The 10,508-nt window shown below is 40.0% G+C and overlaps 1 protein-coding gene across 3 annotated transcripts; it reads left to right on the top strand.

Annotated features, from left to right (window-relative positions):
- Positions 1–5,059: 5,059 nt before the first annotated feature.
- LOC147639113 (B3 domain-containing protein Os06g0194400-like) lies at positions 5,060–8,290 on the top strand. Of its 3 annotated transcripts, none has more exons than XM_086787504.1 (8): positions 5,060–5,157; positions 5,314–5,400; positions 5,880–5,945; positions 6,052–6,153; positions 6,259–6,281; positions 6,365–6,551; positions 6,780–6,986; positions 7,347–8,290. In XM_086787504.1, the coding sequence occupies exons 2-8, from the start codon at positions 5,323–5,325 to the stop codon at positions 7,776–7,778; spliced, it is 1,095 nt and encodes a 364-aa protein (XP_086643630.1). In that variant the 5' UTR covers positions 5,060–5,157; positions 5,314–5,322; the 3' UTR covers positions 7,779–8,290. The 3 variants fall into 3 exon arrangements, with proteins under 3 accessions (XP_086643630.1, XP_086643621.1, XP_086643639.1); XM_086787513.1 differs by lacking the exon at positions 5,060–5,157 and adding an exon at positions 5,180–5,206; XM_086787495.1 differs by lacking the exon at positions 5,060–5,157 and having other exon boundaries at positions 5,166–5,400.
- The last annotated feature ends 2,218 nt before the right edge of the window (positions 8,291–10,508 follow it).

Raw genomic sequence — 10,508 nt, forward strand, 5'->3', positions numbered from 1 at the left:
TCATCAAGGACCTTTTCCAATCATGGGCTAAGGTGGTGAGAGGCTTATCGATGTAGCCTTGGCTTAGAAGAGATGCTCATCAGGGATCTTCTCTTTGCTTGAAAAAGCCTCCACGTAGTTGGCCTCCTAGTTCTTTAGTTTATATTCTTCTTTCTTATGCCCGATCTTGTTGAAATGTCCACATTTGGACTTGTGTTTGAGCCTGCATTCACTTTTAAATTGCCCTTTCCTTCCGCAGTGGTAGCACTCTTTTATGCCCTTGTTGGTGTAGAATGCTTGTTCCCTTGATGTACTTTGTATTCCATTCTTTAACTGCTTCTCTTCTTCAAGTAGTGATGAAATACAACCCTCAAATGTTGGTTCAAGTAAATTCTTTAGAGTGGTCACTAGTGCACCATATTCCTTAGAGTATTCCTTTGGCATGCTTTTTTATAAGTATGGCAAGTGTATCTTTTTCACCTATCTTTGCATCAATGCCATCTAATTGGGTTATATTACTTTTCATTTTGCTTTATGAATTGTGCTAGTGACTCATGAAATTCCAGGTTTAAGCCATAAAATTCTATTTCCAAATAGATTTTTTGATTTTTGTCCTTGGAACCAAATATTAAATTTAACTCATCCCATGCTTGTTTTATTATGGTTTTGGAATCAATGTGATGAATTAAGTTAGTGCCCAAGTGCAATCTAATTAATGACAATGCTTATTCATCTTTTTGAGTTCAATCTTCAGTTGGATTAGCGGGTACGTTCTCCTTAATTAATTTCCATAGCTTCTTGTGTATGATAAGGTACTTCATTTGTGTGGCCCGGTTAGGAAATCCTTCCCCAGAGAACTTCTCAACATTTGTGATGTATGTTACCATTTTTGCAAAGGTCTTACCAATTGACCTCATTGTGCTTCAGTTTGGCACTGTCTAATTCCATACAGTTTGGCAATGCAGTAAGCTTTTTAACTGCAAACACATGTGATAATGTGATTTGAGTGGATGGAGTGTTTCCATGTGTCGAATGATATCCCCACTTGTGATTTGTAACACCAATTCCTACTTATAATACTTAATTTACTATTAATGATACTAATTACTCTCTAATCCTTGATTAAAATAAGCTAAAATTAGAGTGTTAATTGAGCTTGGAGAAGACAACATTAATGAGGCTTTTTGCATGCGGGTGTTGCCCTTGATGGGTAGACAAAGCATACTTAAAAATATCCAGCTCATTCCTCTCCAAATCGCACCAGCTCTGTTACAAATCACCGACTCGTTTTGCCTTCTTCCTGGGTCGCATAGTGGATGATTTGAGTTAGGATTTGGATTGTTAAACCCTCATGCTATGCTCTACCAATGTCTAGGAGGGATATGACCAATTCGATGTATGCACAACGAATGGTACAAATTTGCAAGCGGCAATGCGACGGCATTTACACGCGATTCAGCATGACTTAGGGCAATTCCTTTGGTTTGCACAAACACCTTGGGGTGGACAAGATGTGACTTGAAGGGTTTGGCAAGATGTTGAGAGATTGAGGAGAAATCACTAGATCAATTTTGGCCACAAAGAGGGAGAGAAGAATAAGATGGGGGGATTAGTGACTAATTACTTAATTAGTGAAGTGTTTAGGCTAATATGAGCCGAGATGATGATTTGGAGAAGCTCAAAGAGGAGAGGGAGGCTCTGATACCATGTCAAAAATTAAACATGGCAACGTCAAGCATGCATGGCTATGGTGTCGTTCTGTCCGGGTATCCTAGTAAGACGTAGAACACCCGATCCCATTCCGACCTCCTCGATATGTGAAAAGCGTTTTCTGCCACATGTACTAATAATTTTTGGGAGACGTGGTTTGAAGCCCGAACCCCGGGTTTCAAATCGTATATGCGATTGCCTTCAGATGCGAATCTGGTATCGGCCATAAACTTTTTCCTTCTTTACCACCAGTAAAAAAGCAAACAAAGATTATCGTATAATAATCCATGCTTAAGAATGGGAAGTAATAATCCATGTTTAAGAATGGGAAGTAACCTCACGAGGTGAACGGGGAACAATTGGTGAGAATAGCACCCCTTTTCCTATGACGGAACAGGATCGTAACCAACTACTTAACCCTAATTACTAGTATTAATGAACACTAATATTATGGCGGGTGTAGCCTAATTAATAGCATAATGATGATCCTAATGACTTAATCAAGCTTGACTCAAGCACAATAATTAGGTTACAAGATGGAAACTTGTACTCATAGAGAGGCTTGAGAGTTGCTTGTGCTCATTGATTGAAAATGACCCTTTTTATATGAGGAGGGTGCACCTCTTACAAATGTGCTCATGTATGCCCAAGTGTGATGTAGTTGCATTCTCATGATCGTGGTCCTCTATTCATACCTTACCCTCAATGGCACCACAAATTTCAACATATCCTTCAACAAAGAAGTAGACTAGCAAACACAACCACTAGTGATAATACCAACTCCATAAGAGGTGGATGCATCAGATGATAAAGAAGAGAAGCCCACAACACCATAGAAGGGACCATATCCTAAATGGGTGAAGCGACTCTTAGATGGAAAAGCTCCACTGATAAAATCACATAAGAGCAAATAGTTGTTCATAGATCTATGATAATAGAGGAGAAAAAGAGGGCCTCCATTGACATTTTCAATATGGCCTTGATGGTTAATAATAATAAAAGTAAAAGTATAAGAGCCACTCCAAATTAGAGGGGGTTCAGTTAGGGTATGACTCTCAATTATGAGAAACCACACTTAGGATATCATGGATCATCCTGCAAAATGAAAAGTTATTGGCACCAAGTGGGTTTGAAAGGCCAAGTACAAGTCCAATTGTACATTGTATAAGGCAAGGCTAGTGGTGAAGGGTTTTGCACAAGAAGTTGAAGGGTTTGACTTTCAGGAGGCATTTACCCCCACAGCTAGATTACACCACTATTCATATAATACTAGCTTTTTTTGCTCATAGTAAGTGGCTGATATTCCAAATGGATGTGAAGTCAGCATTTCTGAAAGCCCATCTCTCAAGGAGGTGGTTTTGTAGTGTAGCCACCCAAGTTTGAGATACCAGTTTTAGAAAACAAAGTGTGTAGACTCCAGAAGACATTGTATGAGTTAAAACAAGACCCTCAAGCAAGGTACCAAAATAAAAGATGCTTTCTTTGTAAGTTTTGGTCTTTTTGTGTTGGGAAGGTGGATTACTCCATCGGCTCACACAAACTACCCCTACCGCGTAGTTCATAAGCATTGAACCCAAACCCCCATAACTATTCTACCACCTAGACTACCAGTTTTGGTCTTTCTAAAAGCCTATCGGATGAAAATTTGTATATCTTCTCTGAGTAGGGTAGGTAAACAATCATTGTCCTAGCTTAGTCTTTTGCATGTGATGGTTAGGGAAAAGTAATGTGCATGTTGTGTAATTGTTGCTCTTATATTTTAGGTGTTTGAACACATCACTAGATGGTGAATTTGAGGTGAGAGATTGAATTGATTGTGGCTAGTAGGCAAAAGATCTTGTATTTTCTATGTTTGAACAAATTGCTAGATGGTGAATTTGAGCTGAGAGATTGAATTGACTATGGCTAGTAGGCAAAAGCTCTTTGAATTGACTAGGGCTAGTAGGTAAAAGCTCTTTGATTTCATAACAATATCTTGCACCTTGTTCACCCAAAACCAAGCTCTCATACCATAAGTTATTTAAACCCTACTCCTAAAGTAAACATTAATTCAGAAGAGACTACAAATAATCGTTTAAGAAGTTATAGTGCAAGTACTCATCATTTTCAAAGTGCTCTTTCTTAAAGAGGGAAAATGCATGTTCCCCTATGATTATTTATATAAGGAAGGATTGGGGTCACCTTTTTGCCTTACCTTGTGTATGGTTTTTTTAAATTTCTTAGAACACACACATGCACAACATGGAAAAGTAAGGCTTGAAATGTTATTTTGCATGTTACTAGCTCTTGAACAAGCGTGTTGTTTTCAAGTTTGTAGAGAATTGCTTGAATATCAAATGGTGCTTAGTGGTCACTGCATTCTTCTCATTACGAGGGAGTTTCACTTAAAACAGTGCAAGGGCACTCTTGTCTTGCTACGTCTTTATGCTAGAGCTTTCAAAGTGAATCTTAAGTTCTTTCTAACTTTAATTATATTATGTTTGCGTTTGCATCATAATACAAATGGCTTCAATCCATCGCTTGTAACAAAATTGCTACATAAGCCCACTAGTTAAATACCTTACCTAAAGATATGTGAGATCCCCCCTCCAATATCAAGGATGGTGAAAATATATCCTTGAAATTGAGAGTTCATGTGGGGTGCAAACACCCTCAAAGCTTGCTTAAATACTATGCCAAAATAGAAATTCTTTACAGTTCAACCTTCATAATACAATCGACCACACTTGGTGGATGCGCTCCGCATGCTATGAGAGAGGACTTGCATGAATATATCCCATACTCCTTATATTTTATAAAGGCCCTCAATGTCTTTACCGACTTAGGGCGTTTTCAACATCATGTGGAACCCCACACTTTTGGGTGGCGTCCCTAAACAAGGGAGATATCTCCTCCTCATGGATGCTAGATGGGGACTCCCCCATGCATCATGTGTTTCTCCCAGCTCGTCAATGCAATCCTTCACACATGAACGATCATTTTAACCTACGTCCATGTTTTTTGAATTGTCATTACTTTTTTTAATTGCCACGGCATGCAACCCAAGGCAACGTTAGGTTTCCCAAAGTTGATGTAGCCATTGATGTGTTGTATCACCATGTGTGCAGAAGGTTGTTTGTGGTAGCATTTACATTGCCCTACCGTGACACAGCATCACAAGGTGCACTTCCATGTACGCGGGTTATGAGTGTAGACACTCATGAACACCAAGGATGATTTTTGACAGGCTGGGTCACCCTTCAAAATGATGGATATAATAGAAAGAATGCCCTAATTTACCTTATTTTTTTTAAGGTCACTCAAAATACGTGGCTGTAATTTACGAAAAAAAAAATCCCCTAAAAGATGACATTGAGATATGGATATGCCATCTGCAAGTATCCGTTACATTGCATGAGGGGAACCTTACTAAACTTACCGTTGGCGCCAAAAAAACACTAGCATTGGAATTTGGCATCACATTATTGTGTCTGTGCTGTGAAAACCCCGCACTTGAATCCCTCTAATAGCTTAATCTGTACACCGCTCTAATTGCCTTCTAATAGCTGGATAAGTAGCAGAAAGGCATCGTTAACAGAGCTTTTGGCTTTCTTTGTGATTGTATCTGTGTTGCTTTTTCTGCAGATTGCTGAAATGGATGCTAAAAATGGTGATTCTCCATACGAGAATGCCAGAAAACAGAGAGTCGAAGAGAACAAGAAGCGGCTACAGGTTATTCTGAGATTAGGAGTTCTTGCTCGAGACGATTGATTTCTTGATCAAGATTAGGATTTTTATTGTTCTCTCTGCAGAATCTATCCAGTCCAGATTAGGATTTCCTTGCTTCAGTTTAGGGTCTTTTGTTTGGATTTCTCTGCAGAAATGTGGGCAGAGTAGGGTTTTCCTTGCTTGAGGTTAGGGTCTTACCTGTAGCTATGCAGATTAGGGTTTTTTTCTTCTCAATATCAGCGTTGCGATGGGTTTTTCACAGATATGTAACTGCCCAAACTAGGGCTTTATAGCCTCAGGATAAAAATACATTTAAGAAATATAAATATGGGTTTTCTTTTTTTAAATCAGGTTGCAGATTAGGGCTTGTCCGGCCTGTATCTGGGCAGATTAGCTTTCTCTAGGTTTTAACTGTTCACTGTCAGGGTTTTAGCCTTTTTTTTTAATGTGCAGTGTGTAATTAAATATGTTTTATGCGGCAGGAGCTTGGATTAGCAGACCTGACAAACAGCTTAACCAATAGCTTAACTCCAACCAAGTCTCCAGGAGTGAGTTTTTAGGGTTTTGTATGAAATCAAAAGCAAATCAATGAAGATTCTGTTAAGGAAATCCCTAGTTTGATTGTCTTAACTCGACAACTGAATGGCTATACAGCAATCATGGCGAGGGAGACCAAGCGTTGTGAAAGAAAAAGTCAAGGTTCAGCTGCGGCGCTCCTCACGCAACTCGACCAATCCACAGCCTGATTATCAAGAGGTACTCAAAAAGATAACACTAACCCTAACCCTAAAACTCCACTCTTGAAAACAAAGCTAGCCTTGCTTCTCACATAAACCCGGTTTTCCCATGATCTGTTTGCAGGTTGAGATTGACATACGGAGAAGGTATCATCATGTACTAACATTATGGAACCATCTAACTCTTTTGCAACAACATTCATTTAAGGCCCATATGGTTGTGATTGCAGGGCTCGGTTCGAGAATAATGGCAGTGCCCGCTACTATTCACGTCTTTATGAGAGGAAGTATGCTTCTGAGGAGGCGCGGATGAGTGCCACAAGCAAAGCTGAGGCCATAAAGGAGGGGCTCCCTTTGACCAATTCCTCTTTTGTGAAGCCCATGCTGCAGTCACATGTGACTGGTGGATTCTGGCTGGTGCATCACTAAAACCAAACTGGTGCTTTGTGAGAAAAGCTTGTGATAATACCCTCTGCTCATATAAAAGTTTAAATGTGCCCTTCTCAATACACTTAGTGTCATGGCTTTAGTCTCTGCTTTGCTTGTTATCACGGCGAGAGATGCACAAAAAAAGGACTAAGGGGAATGCACTGCTGCCTCTAAACCATTGATTACCTGAATTCAATGCTTTAATGCTGTTTCCAGGGATTGCCAGCAGCTTTTTGCAAAGATTGCTTGCCAAAGAAAGATGATAGAATTGTTTTAGAAGATGAAAACAACGAAGAATGGGAAACCATCTATCTTGCAAACAAGACCGGATTGAGTGGAGGCTGGAGAGGCTTCTCACTTGATCATGGGCTTGTTGATGGTGATGCCCTTGTCTTCGAGCTAGTCGAACCCCTCAGGTTCAAGGTAATAGTGTTTCCCATACCAACATAAGTATATCAATCTTACTTCTTAATTATCTCTATAGTGTATGAGTATAATTAACGAGTCTTTCTCAGTTTTGCCTACTTAAGCAGCATGCTATCTTTCATAATGCATGATGACATCTCGTAGAATCTTGCAATGAAGCTAATATCATAATCTACTCTTGATGTAATCTATTAATGTCATAGGCTATGATGACATGAGTAAAGCTTGTCAAGATCATGATCTGATCTTGATTTAGTCTGTCCATTTTTTAGTGCAGCGAGATTAACTAAAGATTGCTATATTTGCTTCCTAATTAACTTATGAAGCCAAAGATGATCTTTCATTTGAATTTTGCAGGTGCATATTGTGAGGGCTTATGAGCCCAATACAAGTCCTAATGAAGCGGAGAAGGAGGTTGAAGAAGAGCCAAAGGAGGAGGCACAGGAACATGCTGGGAAATTGAGTTCTACTAAGGTGAGGCAACGGTTGATATGGGAGACAGAGCTTGATAAGGGAAACAAAGTAGAGAAAAAAGAAGGTTCTGAGGAGGCTGAAGTGGAGGGTTATACTAACAAAGGTACCATGAAAGAAGAGGGTAGAAAGAAGCGAAAGGACAAAAGTGATGATGAAATTGTTGACCCTTTTGATATCAAGGCTGATAAGCATCATGATGGCAGCAAGAAGGTCAAGGATCTCACATCTTACTTGAGGTCCAAAAAGCCTCTTAATGATACTAGGGTGCCTAAAAAAGCAATGCAGACAAGCAGTGATGGTATTGAAGTTTGTTGATGTGCTCATATAGGGGTTATCGTGGAGGTCAAGATTGATCTTGGAGTGCATGTGCTGGCAGGAACGATTGATCATAGAATGCATGTTCTGGCCTGTTTCTGATCTTAGGATGCAGTTTCTTGCCTGTTTTTTTGTATGGTGGGCATAGCATCAGCATATTATGTCTTCTAGCTTGGATTGCAGTTGTCTTCTTATCTTTGGGAAGCTCAAGATCAGGATGTTGATACTCTAAAGAGTCAGTTGTCGCCTGCTTTTGTGGCATTTCCCGATTTTGTAAAGAAGGAAAATGTGGTTGATGTTGCAGCTTGACCAGATATGTTACAACCCATTTTGGATGCAAGGCTTGTGGATGCAGCCTGCTTTTGTGGGGTTTTCGGATTTTGCAAATCAAAGGGACATGTGATTGACCTTGCATCTTGACCAGATATAACCCATTTTGGATGCAAGGCTTGTGTACAAACAAAGCTCCTAGTTTTTTAAAAGTTAGTAGAGGTTGAGAGAGAGAGAGAGAGAGAGAGAGAGAAAGAAAGAAAGAAAGATTTTATTAACGCCTTCCAAAAGACCGAACTCGGCCTACGAGACAAATCGGAGTACCTGAATGGGGTAATCTCTGTCATCCCAACAAAATGAAAAAGTACTGAACTAAAAAGCTGAATCTGGGTGTGCAATAAGTACAATGAGTGGTGAAGGGGATGGAGCTCTACTACTAGGAGAATGCAAAGCTATATGCATGGAGTATACAATCATGATATGCAACCTAGCTAGCTCCATCCTGTACCATACTGGGGGTAAAAAATGGTATACATCAGTGAAGGGGGTGTCCACAACTCCCTGAAGAACATGCCTAGGTGTGCTCTGAAGTGAGCCAGTCGCTCCGCACCCTCTCTGTGAAACTGAGCTCTGATCTCTGTCATCTCTCTCTGGTATAGGCGTGGTGTCTGAAAGCCAGGTGTCCTCTGTCTCCTGCGGGCTCTAAGTGTCTCTGCTCTCTGGAGAGTAATTCTAAAAACAATTGAGGGTATTTTTGAAGTTTGGATTTAAGAAGTCATGGCAAGCACATAATTAATGATTGTCAATGACATAATGCTTGAGGTAATATCCTGTCTCTGCTTTCTGGAGAGTAATTCTAAAAACAATTGAGGGTATTTTTGAAGTTTGGATTTAAGAAGTCATGGCAAGCACATAATTAATGATTGTCAATGACATAATGCTTGAGGTAATATCCTGTCTCCCACCACACGAGTGCAGCTCTGGTCGATGTCATTCGGATGAGATGCGGTTGGAACATATTTATTTGTAAGAGTGGTAGCCATCTCTCCAGCCTAGTTAGTTAGTAAACACATTGCCATTCATCTTCCTATTGAAAGTCATGTAGCAGGTGAGTTGCAGATCTCCTCTCCACCCCTCTCAATGTCAACCACAATGTGAAAGTCGACTCCCATGCGATGCTAAGAGTGCCCATATTATTACCTAATAAAGCTCCTGTCAAACTTGCTATGCTAGTTAATTTGGTTGTCGATTAGAGCCATATAATAAGATAATTCACTCAAATCATCCGGAGATCAAAAACCAGAAATTTCTTTTTCCACATTTGGAGGTAACTTCTCAAATAGATTGCTCACAAACTTGATTGACAGGTTCATGAATGTGATTGACCTTAACTCACAAATTTGCCACAATGACTATTTGATTCATGATCTAAGACTTGATTCAACTACAAATTTGCCATGATTGTTCATGATCTATGGCTTGATTGAGCTACAAATTTGCCATGATTGAACTAACTTATTTGTTTTGACCAGTTTTTCACATTACATAAGCATGAAGCCATGGAGACATAAGAAGACTCTTTCGTGCCCAAAAGAATAGTCTTACCAGGAGATCAGAGACATAAGAAGACTCTTTCACGCCCAAAAGAATAGAGTCTTACCAGGAGATCGGAGATCTTTAAGAGTATGTGAAGGACAAGTTGGCGAAAGCATAGGAGGCCTATATTGCTGATTTTTCTCATGCATCATATCAATCAAGCCTGACATCCCTTAGAATAGTACATTTACCTTAGAATTGGATTGTACATTTACCTTAGAATTGGATTGTACATGAAGTGCCGAAATTGGCATGCAAACAAACAACCCAACAACCTATTAGGGGAGTTTACCTTGACAATCCCTTATGTATCGGTGAGGGAGGATTCTAGAGGGGTGGCCTCTAACACTCTCCTAGATCCCCAGCTCACAAAACACAAGGAGGAGGGAGGCTAGGTGCTGGAAAAGGCGTTCCAAAGGAAAACTCTCTTGGACCTCACACCAAAACACTCAAGGCCTTGGACCGCACTCTTAGGGGAGCCAAGTCTAGTGGAGAAGAGAGTAGGGGCAAGCCCACACCTTTCCTTGCTCCTCCTTACTTCACATGTGCACATTAAAACTCTACCCAAAAGAAAGTTTAAGCATGGAATACAAATTATTTTATTGAAATGAGAGAGAGAGAGAGAGAGAGAGAGAGAGAGAGAGAGGATATGCACTTGATGATAGGAAAAGCTCACAATACAATCTTATTGATATGAAAAGTAGGGATACAAGCATAAGGATAACAAGGCTTGAGGATGGAGAGGATGATTAGAGTGATAGCCTAAGGATGATAGAGATGAAGGGTAATGGCTTCTATGGATGGACCTCTATTCTCTCTTGTGTTGGTGCCAAGACTATGATCCTTTTTATGGGCCTCCAAGAG

The sequence above is a fragment of the Cibotium barometz genome, chromosome 4 (genome assembly GCF_041138505.1).
Source record: "Cibotium barometz isolate CiBa-2024 chromosome 4, ASM4113850v1, whole genome shotgun sequence".
Lineage (NCBI taxonomy): Eukaryota > Viridiplantae > Streptophyta > Polypodiopsida > Cyatheales > Cibotiaceae > Cibotium > Cibotium barometz.

Coding starts and splice junctions, on each gene's coding strand:
- LOC147639113 (XM_086787504.1), top strand. CDS start 5,323: ATGGATGCTAAAAATGGTGATTCTCCATACGAGAATGCCAGAAAACAG. Junction 6,552..6,779: donor TGACTGGTGGATTCTGGCTG/GTGCATCACTAA, acceptor TGCTGTTTCCAG/GGATTGCCAGCAGCTTTTTG. Junction 6,987..7,346: donor TCGAACCCCTCAGGTTCAAG/GTAATAGTGTTT, acceptor TGAATTTTGCAG/GTGCATATTGTGAGGGCTTA.